The sequence below is a fragment of the Neofelis nebulosa genome, chromosome 1 (genome assembly GCF_028018385.1).
Source record: "Neofelis nebulosa isolate mNeoNeb1 chromosome 1, mNeoNeb1.pri, whole genome shotgun sequence".
NCBI lineage: Eukaryota > Metazoa > Chordata > Mammalia > Carnivora > Felidae > Neofelis > Neofelis nebulosa.
Genome location: NC_080782.1, coordinates 114,185,881 through 114,207,909, shown reverse-complemented (window position 1 = coordinate 114,207,909; position 22,029 = coordinate 114,185,881). Strand labels below are relative to the sequence as shown.

General features: G+C 39.0%; 1 protein-coding gene across 1 annotated transcript in view; it reads left to right on the top strand.

Annotated features, from left to right (window-relative positions):
• The window catches only part of LOC131517761 (uncharacterized), a 66,664-nt gene extending 47,588 nt beyond the window's left edge, over positions 1 to 19,076 (top strand). The window contains exons 5-6 of the mRNA XM_058740358.1: positions 11,211 to 11,299; positions 19,020 to 19,076. Coding sequence (XP_058596341.1) covers positions 11,211 to 11,299; positions 19,020 to 19,076 — 146 coding nt within the window. The remainder of the gene's footprint in view (positions 1 to 11,210; positions 11,300 to 19,019) is intronic.
• Positions 19,077 to 22,029: the final 2,953 nt, after the last annotated feature.

Here is a 22,029-nt window from a genome sequence, read left to right as displayed (position 1 = left end):
AACCATAATGTATAATTGTTTCTATAGGGCAATGGCATCTTAAAAGGTACAAAAAACTGGAGTGACAGAGAATGACAGTGCTGTCCAGTCATTTCTTAGTAATGGCTTATACATCTCTCCATATTTGTAAAGCTATAAGAGAGCTCAATAGTGTGGAAAGACTGGGATGAAAGTGCATTTCCCTTTCTGAAGGCAGCATAGAGAGGCATAAGCACCATCTTTGCTCTACCACTGGATGTGCCAATACTGCATTTTTACATTGGTAGAAAATCAAAGAGAAAAATGAGAGAATTTCATTCCCTCATTCTTCCAGTAAAGTAGAATAGTGAAGTCATTGTATAAATGGCAGTCCAAAGGTTATAATATAGAATCCAGGTATATTAAGATTCTTAAAAATAATTAAACCAAATTTTTTACCCATGAGGAAACTGAGTCCCAAAGAGCCCAAGGTCATTGATGGCTTTAAGTAGTCTCCCATCCCCCATACTATAACATTTATGGGTTATAAGGTTTGTTTCATAGAAGAGTCCCTTCTAATCAAGAAGCACTGTGTAGAACAAGAACATAGCATCCTCCTCATCCACCACAGTGAAGCTCCTTCCTTCTGAGAAGGACTGCTTGCTCTTGATTATTCAGGTGATCAGTTATCTTATGGCTCCTCCCATTCACTTTTGGTTTACTTCCCTGTTCACATAGTTAGTTCTTGGGAGGAGAGAAAAATAAGGGAGGTAAAACACATGGTCATTCTTTCACTTATAAGTGGTTGGGTGGGGGACAGGTTGTGTAGAGAAAGGGCTGGTGGAAAGATTGAAATAAGTTTTGGTGGCTACTTGTAGATTTTATTTATTCTACAATATTAAGAACATAAAAAAATTTGAAAGCTTAACTGAAAATACATTTTCTTGTAAAATCTCCAATGTTTCGTGACTCACAATTCAAATGTTGAACCTTATTCAGTCATATAAATCACTCATCTTGAGTTATGAGTTTACCTCGTGATTTGTGTTTCTGTTAGAAGCACTATGAGTTTTAGACATCAAGTTTTATATTTGTAAATGTGTGAAAGTGGATGAGTGAGTGAAAGAAGGTAAGTTCCCAGGCTTTTCTAAGCTGAGAGTGTCAACCTATGTGTGAACAAATGCCTTCCTAGCCGATACTGGGTGTAAACCTCTTGAAATTTTGGAGGAGAGCCAACATTTCATCACCTTGGCTGATCTCTTCATACACAATGTAATGCTGTCATGTACTTTGCCAGCACAATGAAATGCCAAAGGCTTGTCCAAAATGCCAATGATAATACACCTATTTTCAACTAGCACAACCACTGTAGTTCATGTAGTTACTTTCCCAACTGAAAAATGCTGGTGAACCAGCGCAGTGAGGCCAAGATAAGTACTGGCTTACAGTTACTGGCAAACAGCAAAGACAATTAAACTTCAGTATTGAGTCACTTGTCAGCTGGGCAGGCTGACTTCAACTCCTAACGCTGAGTTTTCAAGCTGCGTGGGATTTTGCCATATTGAGCTTGGTTCACATTAATAGAGTTGTGCTGTTAAATCCTAGAAAAGCCAAATGTTTTTAACAGAGGCTATATGCCTGTATTCTGAAGCGTGTGCAATACTTAGCCATTCTAATTTCTGAACTGAAATTGGATTGTTGATGCCAGGAGGGGAGATTATGACATGCCTTAACGCATTGTGAGCAGACAAAATGCAACTCCTCTTTGCTAGTTAGGAATCTGTGTGAATACCCAGTCAGCTTCCCACACACATGAGTCTTCCCCATCACTTCAGTGGGAGTTTTATGTGGGAATTAAGAAGAGGAAAATGTCACCCAGGCTGTGTGCCTGATCGTGATTTAATATCTGAGCCAAGAAGTCCTCAGTGAAAGCTCCTGCCCACATAGCACTAAATCATGGACATGTGCAGCAATGACGCTTGGAATAAGCCTTACAGTACTTTAGATGGAATGATTTATATGCAATATTTCATAAACCTGAATGGACAGTCACAAGAGACCTTCATATTGGGATCTTTCATTGAGTACAAGTGATAGAATGGTCAATGTTTACTTTTGTTCTTTCTTTGTAGGAGACCACAAAAGTCCCAGTTAATGTCTGCTGAGAGAATAAAACCTAAAAAAATTTAAATGTCTTCATGGTCTGAAACAGCAGAGTGGGAGCAAGAGGCTTCTTTGACTAAACCAATTAATTATACTTTCTGTATGATGAAGATGCATTTGTGGAAAATTAGAGTTCTTAAAATTTTGATCACTATTAAAAAAATACAAACACCAAACAAGCACAACCATGTTTTATTAAATAAATAATGGAGCTTATGGGATCAGTCCATGGCATTTAAATGCAGTCCCATTCTCTGTTTCCCATGGGGTAATTACATGACTCAGTCCACTGGACACCCAGCTGAGCCAAAGCAGCTTTGCAGGGAGTTGGGTGAGATCGGCCTAGGATTCGTTTACTTGCCTTTTCAGTTGCTGAATTAGTGTAGAGCTGAGTGTGATCTTCTGAACCAGGGGGGAGGACATTTATAAGTAAAGAGGCTGTCATCTTGTGGCTCTGGCCCTACTCATGTTTGAAAATTAAAGAAATGAAAGGAACATTGAGGATGAAGTTTACGCAGCTTTATCCAAGATACCTGGGAGGCTGTATTGAATCAAAAAGCATGGAAGCCAAGGATATGTCTCTGGGAGAGCTTGCTGCTGTTCAACTGCATGTAATTCAGTCATTGTTCTTCAATGCAATACATTCCAACTGTAGCCTTGACTCCTCTCCTGACAATGTGGTAGGCTTTCATCACGTTTCAGGAAAGATGTTTTTACTCAGAACTTTTAAATATCTTAGCTGCAGCTCTAGAAGCAGTTCATGCAACATTTTGCAGGTAGAACAGATTATGTACAAGACCTTGTTTGCATGAGGACCCTTAAAATTATATTAGGGTACCTATATCCCATTTCCAAAATCAACACGAGTACCTTTTTAAGACAGGTAAATAAAACAGAACATCATGTTTCCAATAAGATTTTATCAACAGAGACGTCATTATTCCTCTGGAATGGAAGCTCATGCTGATTCTATCTAATATGGTATTTTGGGGTTTGTCATAAATGTAGGCTGATTTTTGTCCTTTATATGCTGCTGTCAACCACAGATTCTCTAACTCAACTTAAACAGGGTAAGAGGCATGTATGTGTGTATGTGTTTAAATAATTTTTTTTCGAGCAATTTTAGATGCAGAGCAAATTGGGAGAAAGATCTATTTTCGATATGCATCCTTTGCCCCCCCTCCCATACGCATAGCCTCTCCCATTATCAACATCCTCCCCCAGAGGGATGCTTGTTACAATGGATGAACCTGCACTGACACATCTCATCACCAAAGTCTATATTTTAGCTTAGGGTTCACTGTTGGTGTTGTACATTCTTTGGGTTTGTAGAAATGTATATTGACATGTATCTATCAATATGGTATTATATAGAGTATTTTCACTGCCCTAAAATCCTCTTTACTCTGCCTACTCATCCCTCCTTTCACTCCCAACCTCTGGAAGTTACTGATCTTTTTACAGTCCCCATAATTTGTGTTCTCGGAATGCCATATATTTGGAATCATTACCATGTAAGTGGCCTCTTTCACTTAGTAATATGCGTTCCAGTTTTCTCCTTTTCATGGCTTTATAGTTTCTTTTTAGCAATGAATAATATTTCATTATCTGGATATAGCACAGTTTATTTATACATTCACCTACTCAAGGACAGCTTGGTTGCTTCCAAGTTTTGGTAACTATAAATAAAACTGTTGTAAACATCTGTGTGCTGGGTTTTGTGCAGACATAGTTTTCAGCATCATTGGGTAAATACCAAGGAGCATGATTGCTGGATCACATGGGAAGATATGTTTAGTTTTATAGGAAACTGCCAAAATTCCAAAGTGGCTGTTCCATTTTTTATTCCCACCAGCAAAGAATACCTGTTGTTCCACATCCTCACTCCCATTTGGTGATATCAGTGTTCTGGATTGTCACAGAAAAACCCAAAGCAATGCTAACTGGCGGACAGAAGGAAGATTCTGAGTGTTTGGCAATTATTATAACTTATTCTTTTGACCAAGATTATTTATTTATAGAGACATTTTTAAAAAGCTTAATGCGTAATATCTTATCTAGGTTCTGAAATATTATTGGTAAAATCAAAGTCACTCAAGCATACTTTCTACTTATCTCTTGGGAAATCAAGCTATTGGATTATTAGCTCTTGGTTATATCATCACTGCACAGTTTGATGTTGTGTCTGGGCGTTAGAAGACTAACCGTTGCAGACTAGTGTGGGTGTTGGTTATTTTGAAGCTAAGTTTATGTGAAAAGAAGTCTTCACAAGTTGCCGTATGTTGTATTGTTTGGCTCAGGGTGTTGATACAAGTCTTGAAGCTGGAGATTGTGTGATAAATAATGCAGGGTAGAAACTTGCCCCACTAATTAATCAGAATCCTGTGAACCTCAGTGGAGTGAGTCAGAGACATCCAAACAGGTAGAATTGCTCTGCAAAACTGTTCTAGATGTAACACAACCACCATTTGGGATCTCGATGCCACACACAAAAAGAAAATGATTCAAAAGTTCAGAACTGATTTGTTTAAAGACAGTGCCACTCAACACAATTATATTTACAGATGCATTCAATAATAAATACCAAGTAAGTCATAATGAATTAAACAGAAGGAATTTTACGAGTTTTTATTTGTATCAACTTGCAAATGTGTAAACATCCCTAATGTGATAATTTCTTAGACTTGATCAAATTTTTCATCATCTCACCTTTTTCTCAAATAAGTTTGTTTGGTCTTATCAGGGAAGTTTTTCATACATTGTGCTTCTGGCGAGTTTTCAGTAAGTTGGTACTTTCTGCTTGTTTTAATCCTTTGTTGTTTGTTTTGTTTTTTAAGCTCATTTTTTTTACATGTTTTCATTTAGTTTTGAAATAGAGACAGAGAGTGAAGGAGGGGCAGAGAGAGAGGGACAGAAGATCTGAAGGGGACTCTGTGCTGATGGGGCTCAAACTCATGAACTGTGAGATCATGACCTTAGCCAACGCCAGACATTTAATTGAATGAGCAACCCAGGTGCCCCTCAGTTTACTTTTTTATTATTTATTTTTCAGAGAGAGAGAGAAAGGGAGTGCATGAGTGAGGGAGATCCAGAACGAGGAGAGAGACTCCCAAGTAGGCTCCATGCTGTCAGTACAGAGCCTGATGAGAGGCTCTAACTCAGTATGCCTTTATCAAGAGAGAGAGAGAAAGAAGGAGAAATTTCTTAAACTTAAAAACAGAATATCAATGAGAAATACGTGCTCAATTTGCAGAAATATCATCAATGTGTTATTTCATGATGGATCCTAATCACATAGATTTCTGCTAATAACCCCACTCAAGTTGACATAAAATAAAACCTGGTAATGACATTTTTGGTGATTTTTTGGTACTTGAGTTGTCCTGGATATTGTAAGACATCCAAGTCAATTATCAGTGGGATTTCTCTCGCATTCTGTAACTTGTAAGTTTGAATGAGAATTATATTAAGGATGTTTAGGATGCCAAAAAGTAAAGATATGAGGAAAGAGAGTTTTAAGGCCTGATTTATTGGAGATGAATACATTCTAGTGCTTCCTGAGACTTAGGCTGGAGTCAAATATTTTGAAAATTTCCTGATATGAAGTAAATTATCTGTTGAACAAGTTTTGAAGACCTAATCACCTTCTCTGTAGGAGGCTATTTTCTTCCCTACTGATGGAAAATGCAGGATAAGAAATAACATCCCTTTGGAATATTTACCATTACTACTGGAAACAGAAATCACAGCAATTAAACAATGGAATAAGAAACATGCTTTCCCAGGTACTGTTAATCTAGGATAGACCTATTCAACCTTGCTAGAGCCTCTAATCACCAAGAGGTTTTATTTCGATATTGCAGAGGATTCTTTTTAAAGACGCCTTTATCTTCAGACTATACCCATTTGTTTGAAGAGAGGTAACATTACCAAGTTATTAGATACAAAACATCTGAGTTCAGTTTTCAGCTCCACCTCAAACTCTTTGACCTCATCAAGGAAGAGGACAGCTTAAACCCTGCTGTTAGCAATGGACTCAGTGACCTTGGGCAAACCACTTAGTCACTAAGTCTCCATTCATCTATATTTAAAGTGGATTCCCTTTGCTCTCCTTCTTATGGAGATAATATTGGTAAATTGCTTTGGGTTCCTAACAATAAAAGCACACTTCAAATAGAGGCACCATTATATTGTTTTGCAATCAAGCTGTATCTTTGTTTCCTTCAGTTATCACTATGACTGTTGTGTTGATTTCAACAGTTAGGTGTGTCTGCTCTAATTGGTCAAACCAATACTTACCTGATATACTTTTCCTTATTTCTGTTAGTTACCCTATTTTGCATATTGTTCCCAAGTTGATTTCTTTGGGAATTATCTATGAATGAGCAGGTCATATTAACCACAAGAGCACAGATTTCAGAAAGAGTCTTGGGTTATAATATATGTTATGGCAAAATAACATCCAGGAGCTTCTTGTATTTTCAAATGATTATGTACAATAAAAATAATAATTAATGTTGTAAATGTAAAGTACACCTTTCATCTGATCATCTCAAAGTACCTTAGAAACGCTAATTAAACTCCACACCACCTCTGTGCCATACATATTATTATTTCCATTTTGCAAGTGAAGAAAATGAGGTTCAACAAGGTTATGTGACTAGCATAGGACACAACATGAGTCAGTGTCAGGAAGGGGATTTAGTGTTTCCAAGGCCCAGTCAAAAGCTTTTCATCTAGAGCTAATTAGTTTTTTATAATTTCAAAGCTGGAAGGTAGCAGGTAAACATCACTTCCTCCCAATATTCCTGAGTGGAATCCCAGTGCCTATGTTACCTGGTGCCCCTCTTTCCCCCGCTGATTCCTGTTCTTAACTCTCAGAAGGTTTTCTGGTTTTTCAAACTCATTCATCAGTTGTATGACTTCAGACAGATCACTTAACCTCTTTGAGTTTATTTTATCATTTGTAGAATGGAAATAGTATTTCTCTATCCTGGACTTGTGCAAATAACATAATGTAAGAAAATCCTGACTGTGATACCTGGCATATGGGAGGCTTTCCATAAATGGCTGCTATTTGTATTACTATTTGAATTATTCCCTGTATTTACAAGGGAATCATCCTAATAAAAACTGATAATAAATATGAAGATTTAAAAAGGATTGGGGCACCTGGGTGGCTCAGTCTGTTAAGCATCCAACTTTGGCTGGGGTCATGATCTTGCAGTTTGTGGGTTCAAACCCTGCATCGGGCTCTGTGCTGACAGATCAGAATCTGGAGCCTGCTTCGGATTCTGTATTTCCCTCTGTTCCTCCCACACTCATGCTCTGTCCCTGTTTCTTTCAAAAATAAATAAACAGTAAATAATTTTTTAAAAAAGGATAAAAAGATGGAGGATGTCCAAAATAAAATAGGTGTAGGCTGAATTATCCTGTATTTGTGACTAGAGAAACAAGGTGAAAAAGGGTCAAGTGTGTGACCAGATGGCTCTTAAGGACAGAGGCAGGAATGTGTGGCACATTAATTACAGGAGAAATAGGGTATGTAAATTGGCACTGAATATTATCATGTCTTTTCTCTAACAAAAATTTCATTGTTACTTTGGTATATTACAATGGAAAATTGTTCTCAGTAACGCCAGCTTTTCTTTTGATGTTTCTCAGGGAATTGAATTTGGCTAATGCCCCAAAGCATTTAATGTTATTTTCAAAGAAGTTTTAAAAATGTTTGTGAAAATAATAAGACCAAAGTTAAAGCTAATGTAAAATAGAAGACTCATTCCAGATGGGACTGGAAGTGAAATACAAATACCATTTTGCTTAATAATAATAAAAAACCTACTTATAAAAAATGGATTTGTCATTTAAATGTAAGATGTGCTTGAAGGGAGAGAGGGGAAGACAATTTCCTTTTTGTCTAAGGACGGCAGATGTTTAGGAGACAGGAAGCTGTTTTCCTTTTCTTAACCTTGCAAGAAGATCCATACAATTAAGTTCATGAGACAGAAAATCTTGAAATTTACAATCCAAGACTCCAGGATAATGCATGAAAATAAAATTTGTGATAGTTAGAAGGTCCATAGTCCTAATTTTTCAATCAATGCACAGTTTGCATTTGCCATCAAAGTCTTTATTTTCAGATGATTATCCAGCTTGATTTATTAGTCTGATCTTTCAGTGTTTCCATGCTTACTGCACTTCAGTACCTGCCTTTAGATCGGTCATTGGAGAATTTTAATTTTTCTTCCACTAACTTTATAGGTTATTTATCTCAGGGTTACCTCTTAATTGATTTCCCTATCTCTAGTTTCTTCCTTGTTCAATCTATTCCCCACACTTCCTGCCAAAAATAATTAAAGATGAAAACCCCCAAATATAATATGTCACCACTCAGATTAAAATCCTTCGATATCTCCCTGTATCTGAAAAAGAGGGGGGGAAAGTATGAACTTATTAGCATGAGAGGTGTGTCCCTTCAAAATCGAGACCCAGTCTAGTTTTCCAATTTCATGGATTAGCCCCTCACCTAAAAACACTTTCTCCTTCCTGCCATTCAAACATTAGTATGGATTTAGCAGAAACAAACTAGTCTGAGTGGTGATAAAAGAGAAAAATCTATGTGGCTCAGCAGATTCTAACACCTAACAAGAAGAGAGAGACTAAGGACAAAAATGAAACTCAAAGCCCACATGAGTTGGTGAAGAGACCGGACAAAAGGATGAGGAAGAATATGTGGTAGGTGAAGAATTTGCATGGACTTATTATTGTTGTTATTCTAATTGCTACTACAATTCTGGTTGGTTTTTATTTTGTTAGTTGGTCTCAGTAGTATACAAGCCTGAAAGCAACTTTGTGCTTTCTCATTGCTCCTCATTGTTGACGATGTTAAAACCATTGTTCCCCATGACTGGATGGAAGAGCTTTCCAAGACACTCTTACTAAAAAGATTCCAGTTACATTCAATAATTAAAAACTTCAGTTCAGTTTAAAAATAGGTCTTGGCCCTGGAGGTATCAGAAAGAACAATGAACTAGTAGGGAGAGTTGAGGGAGGTTGCTGCAATTGCCCTCTGCGTTTCTGCCCTCTGGACGATGGACTCACTACTGTTGGCTCTTTCTCTTGGGGGATGTTTTTGTGGGATCCTTAGAATCCCTCTCTGCTGAAGATCTCACACTTCAGTGAATGTTATGAGTAGTAACTCTCACCTGCTGGTCATTTAAAACTATCTACCTCATCCCGTGGACTTCTCAAGGGCCACCTCACTGTTGGGGACACTTTGTAGCCCTATATGTTCTCCTTGAGGAGGGTCTGTTTTCGGTTGGGTCAGAGAGGCTTTATTTTCCCCACAGGATCTACTTCTAGAAACAGGGAAGTAAAAGCCCCTTTGCCATGTCATGGGTGGAAAAACATCTCCCTTCCCACACAGTTCTCTTTTTCTTTGTTATGAAAGAACAAAGTCTTTTTCTCTCCTTTTTTTCCCTCTCTAGTCTTTCACCTTTGAATTTTCCCAACATCCATCAGACACTAGTCCCTGTGTTCCCCAGATTCCTGAAGACACATGTCAAGCTTTCCCATTAGTCTCTTTCACCCTGTTTTACTAGGTTTGAAGTGAGGCTGCAGCTGTTTTCTACCGTCATCCAAGGAGAAGTAAAATAACAATTTTTTTCCAAAGAAATTTCTGCTTTGATGTTTTTCAACTTTAACTTTTTACATGGTTGGAGGGGATGATCACCTAATTCTGGCAGCACCAGCTTGGGGGTGGTCCTCTTCTAATCTTGTTGAGATGATTTAGCACCTTACTTTAAACTTTGTAGATAAGTGGTACCTACCATTTTGTTCTTGACCTTGGCATGTCTGCTAAAATTCCAAAGCAACAAAGAGTTACATTCAGTATCCTGTGATACTATGGTGGTTGCTGTGGCACCTCTTTTGAAGGCCCTGCTTCAACCCCCCCCCCCCCACCCCGCCCCCCGACAGGCCCAGACCTTCACACATGGCACGTGCTAAATACTTTCAGGCTGTTGTTAGATGTTTAGACAGTTCGGTCTGCCTGGGAGACACTTCCCTATCTTGAAAAAAGATATCCATCTTTTAAGAGTCTGTTAAAATGTTGTCTCTTTGGTCCTGTCTTTCTGACCTCCCTTGGTCAGAAGCTATACTAATCCCAGCTACGTTTATCTAATGTTTGGAATCAACTATGAAAGTTATGAGTTTAAGAGTAAGACAGACCTGGGTTTAAATTTGAGCTCAGAATTTTATGAGCTCTGTGTGACTTCAAATAAGTCCTTCATCTCTCCAAGTCTGATCATCTGTATAAATGAAGGAAAAATAACATCTTAAGTTATTTGAGATTATATGAATATTAAAAGGAATAATTTGTAGAAAGCTAAGACTACAGTATCTTTTTAAAAAAATTTTTAAGTGTTTATTTATTTTTGAGAAAGAGATACAGAGCATGAGTTGGGGAGGGGAAGAGAGAGGAAGACACAGAATCTGAAGCAGGCTTCAGGCTCTGAGCTGTCAGTTCAGAGCTTGACGCGGGACTCAAACTCATGAACTGCAAGATCATGACCTTAGCCAAAGTTGGACACTAAACTGACTGAGCCACTGAGGCTCCCCTACAATACTTTAATATGGTCAGTACTCAATATGATAGGCAAGTATTTAATATGATTGTTAGATACTAATACTATGACTTAATACTCTTACTATGATTAATAGTACTTACACTTCTGCTATCACCTTGGGAGTAAAATGGTACACCACAAAAAGGAAGTGTCCTGCTGCTTGTCTAGCTTGACTTTTATTCACTGCCATCTGCAAGACACTAGACTAGATTCTTTATATATGCTACTCAATTTAATTGTCCTAACTTCCCTGTGAGACTAGTGCAGTTATCTGGCAGATGAGCAAACTGAGGTTCTACGAAATGAGGTAACTGGCTCAGGTTCCCAGGTTTCTGTCAGAGCCAGAAAGAAAAATCTAGGTGTGCCTCACATTTAAGCTTGTTTGGGGAACGACCACACTGCATGGCAGAATCCGCAGGCTTTTAATGTGTATTTGCTAAATGTCCAGATTTTTCTAAACAGCATCACCTACTCCAGTGCTTTCGAAGCCCCCTCGATTCCAGTGCAACTCTAGCTCCGATGTGACTGCAGCTGTGCAAAAATTCCCTGCTGTAAAATGCCATTCACAATTCCCATGAGTGCCCTCTAAGTGCACAGGAGAGTCTTTCTTCATGAGCTCTTCTGATTTTAGGCCTACTTCTCTGCAAGAGTGTTTCTCTTCATCTCCCCTCTCCCCAAAAGTCTTTACAGTCTCTCTATCAAAGTGATTCTTCCTTACAGTACCTGGAGCTTTAAATGATCAGCTTGAGCCAAGCAAGGCTATTGTTGTTAAATCATGTCATGATTACTTAATATGTATGGCACACCCTCCCAGGAAACCTGAAGTGCATAGTGTTGTTAATTTCCCCTCAATGTTCCAGTTTTGTCACTGGCATAGCTTTTCTTTCCTTCCAACTGTGAAACATACTACATTTCAGTTGCAGAGGCTGAATGAAAATGTGTGAGGTGGATGGCACCAAATGTCCTATTTCCCCCATTTCTGGTGAAATGAATCCAGTCTTGCTGCTTCCTGACCCTCTGCACATGCCCCAAACTCATTGGAGCTGTATGTGACGTAGCCAATGGGATACCCTGCTCTTAATCACATTCCTGTGTTTCTCTACAGATGTGTGAGTTGCATTTTCTTGCAGTTCTCCTTAACCAGGGTATTGCTTATTACCAGCTTGGAGTGGCTCTCAAATCCCCCAAGACTGCAGTTCATTTTAATATCAGGTAGTTTAAAAAATTGGGCAAGAACATTTTCCCTTTCTATAATGTGGATCAATTTAGAAACTCAGAGAAATGACAAATAGTTCAGCTGAATTCTCACAAAAAGTTTTTGGCAGGTTTTCAAATAAATGCAGGGGCTGGCTTAGCATTAACTCTGAGGTGTCCCAACTTAAAAGCCACAAAAGTTTATATTTCCTGCTAATAATTTTTCTATATAATACTCTCGTCACTAAGGAAATTAATTAATTATGTTATTATGTTTTTCTCCTTGGTTTGGAGTAGGGGTAGATGTGGGGAATAATATAAAGGCCCTAAAGAGCAACAACATAGAAATATCTATAATTGAAAGGAAGGTAGACTCGTATTATACAGAATTAATGGATATATCTATATCTATATATATGTGTGTGTGTGTGTGTGTAGTTTATAATGTATGTACAATTGGTATTATATATCATAAATACTAATCTTCTATATGTAATATATATAGTACTAATTCCAATTTTATACACATAAATATGTTGGGTGATATATATACAGAAGACTCCATTCCATTTGCCTGTGAAGTTTCTTATTCATCCTTCAAGAAAGACGCGGGTGGAATAACCCCTCACCGGTGGAATACCTTCAGTAGTCCTCCCAAGCTGTCCTCCTCACTTCCTGTTTCATGCTCCCCTGCACTTTCCACAGGCAGACGGTTTCTTCAGCTGCTTACACAGTAGTTATCTGTTTACTGGTCTGTGGACTCTTCTGAGCTGTGTCTCCCTAAGGGCAGGGACTGTGTTTTATGCTTGGCTTTCTCAATACATGGTAGATGCTCAATAACTATTATCATGTTAGCATGTACCTTCATGAAGTAGTTTGAATGTCAATAGTAATATTATTATCAACATTAAGCTGCAATTATTTATAGTATTGTCACACAGCTTAGTGTCTCTCAGTTCCAAAATATGTTTGCCTTCAAAAAATAAAATTTCAACATAAAGCCAAAATGTTTTTGGCCAGTGCATTATTTTATTATTATTTCTCTTGAAGAGAAAATATAATTGTAAATCTGTGAGACATCTTTGGCTGTCTGTGTCTCTTTTCTTATCCTATAATTTTGGAAAAGTACAACTAATCATATGCTTATTCCTCAAAATTGTGGAGGAAAGAATTTTATGAAACTTTGAGTTCTTGACTTGGCAATGAGTTCTCTCAGTTCAGATCCATCCCATCCTAATCATGGAGCTAGAGGGTCTAAGCAGGTAGGGTCCTAATGTCACAAGACATTAGGACATTAGGACATTAACTGTTATGAAGGCAGAGGCTATATTGCTTTGTTCAAGGGAAGTGAACAATAGTTCTTTACCTTAGAGAAATAGTCCTTGCATGCTTTCCTCCAAATATCCTTTCGAATTTTACAACCTTTTTTCTTAGAATTGGAATCTGTAAGCCTGTGTCACTCTGTCTTCCCTTCACTTAGTTTGGTCATTAGTGCTGTTTCCAGATCCCCAGTCTTTGGTTTCTCTGCCACACATGCATACATGTGCATATGTACACACACAAACACACACATATAAACTCAAGTACACATATAACCATTTATACATACATATACATGAACACAAGCACATATGCAAATGCACATATAATTACTCAGATACAGGATATATGCAAATGTTGACACAAACAGAAGGATGGGAATACACACCTATACGAAACTACAAATACACATTCTTAGATAAGTACATGCACACATGTTCACATGTACCCATACTTGTACAAATCACCTTCGAAGCTTTACCTCATTACCTGAATCTTCTCTTCTCCTAACACTCCTAAGAACTCTTAAGCAACCTCTGCACCTAAGAACTTTAGGGATAAGGGAAAGGGAACCGGGTAATGTTGTTGATTCTCTTCTTTTGGAGTCTAAGAAATGTCTGCTGATATTTCCATTCCCATCTGGCACACATTACCTGCAATCTCCAGGCTAGCAGATGTCAGGAAAGACCTTCCTCCCTAGCACTGTGTGGTCAGGACTGATGTGTCTCCTGGTGGGCTAAGATCTGAGCTCATTCACTTGGAGTGAAGCTGCTGGGGCCAGGTCCCTGGTGGCCTCTCAGCATTGTGCAACCCCAAAGCCCAAACCCATTATCAAATATGTGGACTTTCATATGTCACTGACCTCCCTGACCAAATAGATGGAATGGATGAGACTACAATTTTAATGACATATATATTACTTAATCTAAATACCATAGTTCTTCACAACAAGGGCTGTTAACTGGAATCATTTCCTGAGACAGACTGTTGAATCTGTATAAAAGTATTTGAAAGTAGGGCATATTTCTATTTATCTGGGATACTGTCTGAGTAGATGAATAAGATAGCCATTTAGTGTCCTTCTAAGCACTAATGGTGTCTGAAGCTCAAAGAGGGAAATCCCTCTTTAGAACTATTTTATGATTTCAAATACTAAACCTAGGGAAATAAAATTCTAGATTTCAGGTCATTTTTATCTCATGCTCTTCTGGCATTTTGATCCTGTTACCTCAGTGCCGAGCCACTTATGGATCTCCAAGTTGTTTTGAGAGAGAAGTATAAAGTGAGTTTACAAATAGCAGCCAGTTGAAACATAAATTCTTAAAAATTTTTTTTTTGTTAGTGTTTAATTATTTTTGAGAGAGAGAGAGAGAGAGAGAGAGAGAGAGAGAGAGAGAGAGATCACGCGTGCACACACAAGTTGGGGAGGGGCAGAGAGAGAGGGAGACACAGAAACTGAAGCAGACTCCGGGCTCCAGGCTCTGTGCTGTAAGCACAGAGCCCAAGACAGGGCTCAAACCCACAAACCTTGAGATTGTGACCTGAGCTGCAGTCAGATGCTTAACCGACTGAGCCTCCCAGGTGCCCCAAAACCTAAATTTTAGTGACAGTTTGATAGTTGTAGTATTGATTTCTTTGGAAAGTCTCTCTTTCTTTCTCTTTGGTTTTGTTTCTAAACAACAGGAAAACCTAATGTCTTAAAGGCATTCTTTGAAAAATTTATTAAGCCCTATTGTATAAAGCTTCAAAGATTGTTCGACTTTATGAGAATGAAGTTGAAGAATGCCTTTGAAACTTCTAGTTGTAACTCCACCACTGAAAAATGGTTCACTGCTTATTGTTCACTACTTAGCACTGTGGTCACTCATTGTTATTTTAAAAATGTACTTAGGATTTGAGAATTTCCACGAATTTCTGGGAATTTGAATTTCTTATTGCTAATTTAAGTTTATTTATTGCTTTTGAGAGAGAGAGAGAGAGAGAGTAGGAGCAGGGGAGGGGCAGAGAAAGAGGGAGAGAAAGAGAATCTTAAGCAACCTCTGCACTGTCAGCACCGACCCCAGTGCAGCACTGGAACTCACGAACCCTGAGATCATGATCTGAGCTGAAATCAAGAGTCCGACACTTAACCGACTGAGCCACTTGGGCGCCCGGGCTCATTGCCAATTCTTAAAGGCTACTATATGTCATGAATTTGGAGACAGCTGATCTTGTTGTATGGTGTTTCCTCTATCTGAAATACTCTTCCCCACCAGCCTTCCTGGCTATCTTTTATACATCTTTTTGGTCTTAGTATAAATATCACATTTTTAAAAAAATAAACCAAAGCTGCTATAAAGAAATCCATTAGTAAGAAAATGGCTGATAATTAATATTAATGTTCTGTCACTCTGGGTTCCTGTTACTCACCAGAAACTCTCAAAAGAGTCAAGCTGGTAATAAAGATGTCTAAATGTATGCTTTCAAAGATAAATACAGCATTATGTTTTTGAGGTTTGTCTGAAAGAAGAGTCATCCCTGAAAACATGAATGCCCTTAGAGTTTCTCTCATTCTTGGCAGGCATTCTGGGTTGTGGCCATTTTCCCTCCTTGCCGGGAGAGGCATCCTCATGATTGCAACAGTCTTACCAGACCTCTTTCATTCTCTAAAGATGGACCTGAGATGTTGCATGTAGGTCCCACCCCATCCTGCCCCCAGGGCTTGTGGCGGCCATTTGTGAGAAGCAGTGAGAAGCAGGTGTGGACTGGAAAGAAGCGGTGTGGCTTTCTCTGGGCACACATGGAGTCTGTGAAAATGAATTCAATCAGACAGAATCATTGAGTTCTCCTAGAAAGCCTGAATCTGCGTTGAACAAGCAAATTGCACAAAGGAATTTTCTGCAAAGAACACACCTCTCAAGCTCCCTCTCATTTGTCCCGGAAGCATCAGCTTCTGTCTTCAAACATGCAATCTCAGAATCTGGGAAGATTGCTTCCTGCCTCTTGCAACCTCAAGGGGCACAAAGATGTAATTCAGCCTCTGCATGTGCTTCTCTGGGCTTTGAAAAGGAGACATGACAAGTCCCTCTGTGCTCCAACCACCCACTCAAGCAGAATGTTTGAGTCCCTTTGGATTGGTAAAAACGTCAGCCTTGATAGAACTTACATTACAGTAAGGGGGAGAGACAATAATCAAGATAAATAAATTCTAGCGTTGCCTGGGTGGCTCAGTCGGTTAAGCATCTGACTTGGGCTCAAGTCATGATCTCGCGGTTTGTGGGTTGGAGCCCCGTGTCGGGCTCTGTACTTGCAGCTCAGAGCCTGAAGCGTGCTTCACATTCTGTCTCCTCCTCATGCTTTTTTCTCTCTCTGTTTCTCAATAATAAATAAACGTTAAAAAATTTTAAAAAGATAAATAAGCAATTCTCACATTAGTGAGGAGCACTAAGGAGCAAACCCTATAGCAGGGTAGGAGATATGAATTGTTGGGGTCAGAGGGAGTAGGCTGGGTGAGTGTGTGTGATTTTAGAGTTGCCAAGGTGCAGCACTGGGTGTTGTATGGAAACTAATTTGACAATAAAATATATTTAATAAAAAAAAATAGAGTTGCCAAGGAAGAGACCTACAGGAAATGAGGGGTTAGCCAAGTGGGTATATAGATAAAGATATATGATCTGTGGAGAAAGTTCTGAGACTGGTGAAGAGATGAGTTGTAACTGCAGTGCACCGAGTAGAGAAAGTGGAAGACGATGAGGCAGAGAGGCAACTGGGGGTCACTCCTGTGGAGCCTTGTATATCCTGGCCAGGCTGGGTCTTCTGTTCTGGGAGCCATAAAGTCTTTTCAAGGGTCTGAGCACAAGAGTTCTGATCTGGAGTTATCTATGGAAGCGTCTTTCCTAGGAGAGGTCTGCCTTCAAAGAACACCAGGATGTACGTTTGTAAATATGTTCATATTTTAACAGGTCTTTATTCACTTTGAAATTAGAATTGCTGATTACTGAGATTTGATGAAAGCTTCAACCATTGGTCTCCCAAATTATGGTGTAGATTCCCACAGCTTTCCTGGATGGAGCCAGGCTGTCTTGTACTGAAGTAAGAATCTAGTACAGTCGTCTTCTCTTGCACATGCTACTCCATGTTTCCCATCGCTTGGAAGTAAGCCTACTATTCCCTCCTTGTTCCATATCTCAATCCCAGACTATTCTTCCCCTTCAAGAATACATTTTGTCAGACATAAACTAACACTTTCTTCCTCCTTAAATGAAGCGTGTTGATTATGTTTGTTGTCTGTGTCACACAGATTAGAATAAGACTGCCCTTGCTTCTTAAAATCCCTTTGCCCTTTCTCTTCAATATTTCCCTCCAAGGGTTGATGGGAAGAATGGATGAGATATACCCATTAAAAGACTGAGGAGTTTTCTGTAACTTTTATTTTTAGTTTCTTTTTCCACTGAATATTTTTACTATAACCTCTTCTCTTTTTATTGCTAGTCTTATGGTCCCTGAATATAAAAACTACAATCTAATATAAAGAGTTTGATCATATTCTTTGGGGCCTTTCTATTAGTGGTATCATTCCTGGAAATCATTGTGTTATAGTCATATATTAACAATGAAAGCAATCCACAAATATATGGTAAGTATTACAGTGTATCAGGCATCCCAGAAGTGCGGGTGCACAAGACTGAATTCTCACACAAAGCAGAGTGTGTATTCTAGTAGGGAGCATAGACATTTAACAAGCAATTACAAGACTTGTTACCAGCACAAAGGAAGAACTACACAGTATTGTAGAGAGGCTTACAGTGGAGGCTTAAGAGAACCTGAACATTCTGATGTGTAGAAACAATACTTAGAGGGATTTATTGTTGCGGTTGCCACAAAAATCAATTTCACTCATGTTTTTGACTTTACCTATTTTAGGGGATTGTTTCATTCCCTAATTTAGGCTTTAAAATATGCCAACTTTTTATTGATTATTATGGTACACTTCAGTCTTGCCAATGGAGGTGACAAAAACCAGTCTCTACACTTGTAGAGGTCCATAGCAGTTACATTGCAAGAGCAGGTTTTGGATCTGGTGAGTGCAATCAAAACTGACAAGATCTAACCACCTTGTTTCCAAATTACCCACATTGTCTTCACCTTGACTTTATCAGCACCCTGTGGGGCAAATGTTTCAAACTTACATTTTTTTTTAACTGAAGTAAATCACATTCTATTCCCAAGGATGTGAAAACAGAAAGATTCTTAAATAATTCATTAGAATTTTGCTTCCAAACAGCCAAGGGTAGGTTTAAAAGCTATCAGTGACTGTATGTTAGGAGCATCTTTCTCACTGAAATGAAACTTTGGCTGTACAAACAAATGATGTCCAGTAATGTTGTTGTTTTCTATCCATGATGGTCTTTTCTCTGTTAAAAGAATCATGAGGCTATCCCATACTTCAAAAAAGATAAGAAGAAAAAGACATTAAAATGTTGTGCTGCCTGATAAGGAGAATCTGTAACATTTGGACATCTTGTGTGTAGGGAAAAACTCCTATCCTTCTGTTGCTGTGGTGGAGCTAGGATATTTACAAGCCTCTTACTCTTGACAATTTTGTGGTAATTTACATAGTCTCACAGGGTTCCCCATTTATGGAAGAATAGGTCTTACATTGGTAATACACTCACAGCTCCTGGAATTGTACACTTTGTAACTAGAAGCACAGTTTCCAAGCAGATAAGAAAGAGAAAGAGGCAAGGACTGCCTTCATCTTTTGTTCTTTTTTCAAAGCCTGATCCCAATGAGCTCTCCCAGATATCAAGAATCTTTGAAGTTGGGGACTTGTGACTAATGAAATTCTAACCAACCCGTGTATTTATGTATCTGGGAAGTGGCTTCTGCTAGCAGTTCTTGTTGGCCCTGTGCTGTCGCTATTGGGCCCTCCCAGCCTGCCACACCCGATTAAGCTGTGATGGCTCTGTGTTTCCACTAGAGACCTCTAGCTGCTCACAGGAGGACTGGGGAGGACCAGCGCTCACAAAGCTCCTCCACAAGTGGTAAAAGTTAAGAGTTTGCCAGTGGCCCCTGGGAGAAGGTGAAGTTCATCATCAAAGAAAAATAATTCTGTGTCATCTCTTTCTTGCCTTTCTTTCTTTCTTTCTTTCTTTCTTTCTTTCTTTCTTTCTTTCTTTCTTTCTTTCTTTCTTTTTTAGAACAACTGAGGCAGTAAAAGTTAAGAGTTTGCCAGTGGCCTCTGGGAGAAGGTGAAGTTCACCATCAAAGAAAAATAATTCTGTGTCATCTCTTTCTTTTCTTTCTTTCTTTCTTTCTTTCTTTCTTTCTTTCTTTCTTTCTTTCTTTCTTTCTTTCTTTTTTAGAACAACTGAGGCTTATTCAAGCAGGCACAGTGTAAAAAATTGGAGAGGAAAGAATGTGTCTTAAAGAAATACCATGGAAATGACAAAATAGAGATTTTTCTAGGTAGAAAAGCCCCTTCTCCAAGGAGCTATCCATACTGAAACTTGGAAGCCAGCCTCAGTTCTTGGAATTTGAGAGTCTTTCCTATCAGGTTAGAGGAAAGGTGAGTGCCGCTTACAGGCAGTGAGATCCAGGATATTATTATGAAACTGAACCAAATGCCTTTCATACCCCACCATGTCCCAATGTTTTGCTGCAGTCCCTAGGTAGCCTTCTTGTAGGTGCTTGCCACCTTCAGTGGCAGGCCTGTAGCTGTGACCCCATTCAATAGCCATGGATGGGACACATGTGTAAGGTGAGACTGGTAGATGAAGTTTCACCATTTTCCCAAAAAGGCAAAACACATTAATCTCCATTTGCCTTTGAATGGTCTATAATAGAAACAGGAGGCCAAAGGGGGAAATAATCTCCCCTCATTTAACCTGTGCCCCTGTGAAAAATTGCTGTAGTTTGTATTTCAGAAACCCAGTGTAACTAATTTTGTCCTCCACCATGGTCTTCACTATACAGAAGCATTAGAAAGAGAATCAAAATAGGATTAGGTCAGTGAGTCTAGAAAGCCTTGCATGAATTGATCAAAACTTCTTCAGAGACTCTCTAACATCTAGTTGTCTCTGAGATTGTTGTGAATTCTTTGTGTATGCTTTTAGGGAAAAAAATCCTGCCTTTCTTTTAGATAGACTATTATTTGTCTACTCATTTATCAAATGACTATAATGTGCCAGTCACTGTGATGTGCAAGGAAAACATAAATGGATATGCACAAGGACTTGAATGGGAGTTCCTAACATTAGATCCATGGATCCCTAAGATTTAATGACTTTTTCAAGATGTGTGTAATCCTCTTAAGTGTGTGTGTGTGTGTGTGTGTGTGTGTGTGTGTGTGTGCATGTGCACTTTAGCAAGCAAAATCCAAGATTTGAAACAATCCTTAAAGGAGTTGATGTTAAAAAAAAAAAAAAAGTAACAACCATTGCAGAGACTGACAGTTATGTAAGCAGATAATTAGAAGACTACATTAGAATTGCCATATAATAGAGCTGTGCACAGCATCATGAGCTCACGGGTGGAGTTATCACAACTGTCCGTGACACAGAGGTCAGGAAAGGCTACAGAAAGAAGGTAGCATTTGTGTTACATATGAAGGATGAGTAGGAATTCACCAGGTGGCTTGAAGGGAGGGTGGATGGAAGTTCATGTGCCCTGAGGGGCAGTTCACCTCCACAGTCTGAGGCCATCCTACAGGCTGGAGCATGATTGGTATTTTCTCCACTGCAGCTTGACAAATGGAACATGCTTTGTCATTAGTCAACTATTACAGTAAGAGGAGTTCTGTAGGCATGCCCTGACTGACCACAGATGGCTGAGACCACATGAATACATGGTATTCTGACCATATGCAGAATGAACACTGCAAGTTTGGTGTGGCAGGATGAAAAGGATTTCAGATGCTCGGTGCTGGGCGAGGGTTGGAATGCCTAACCTCAGCGCCGTGTTGCTGCTCTGAAGCTCTAACCTTCACTGGCAAGTGGATGCAGCTTTGCTTGGGCATGAGGAAAGCTGGCCCTGAGTCTGTGATTGTCCAGCTGCTTACTCAATGCATTGCCATTAGTCTCAGCTTCCTCTCCTATGTGTAACAGTTATCATTTACTGAGAACCTGTAAGTCCCAGCTACTGTGCTAAGTGAGTCACCTGCCTCAGTTTATTGAAGTCCCCCAGTATCTTACAAGGTGAGTTTTATCCTCTTCATTTTCCTAATCAGGAAGTATAGGCAGGAAACCCAAATCCATTGAGGTCAGGCAACTAAAAACGTGGTGATACCAGCCTGAGAACCATTGTCTGAGTCCCCAGCCCATAACCATTTTAGTTCGTTTCATTTGTTCTGGATAAGTCTCCATCTTGATAATTCAGCTCTGTTTTAAATATCATCATCCTGAGGCTATTGACTTATCCGTGAAACAACAGCTGCACGTGTAATTTGACACTTAGTTCTGCAGAGCCAGAATAACGCATTAGGCATATATATTGCTTATGTGGGAAGTTACAAAGCTGGCTTTTGCTGTAAATGTGCCAGGTTTTGATGGTCATCATGGAGTTTAATATGAAGCCTACAGGATATATTTGAGGCTAAGACTAGACTGTCTTCTTTTTGATCTGAATTTCAGCACTGAGATCTAATTACATCTTTAAAACTAAGTAAGTTTGAAATAAGTAGAAACCTGTCTTTTCAAAATGTTTCAAATTGCAAAAACAAATCTGGATTTTAATTTGAGAATGATTAGTATGAGGGTCTCCCTATAAAGTATCCCATTTGACCATGGCA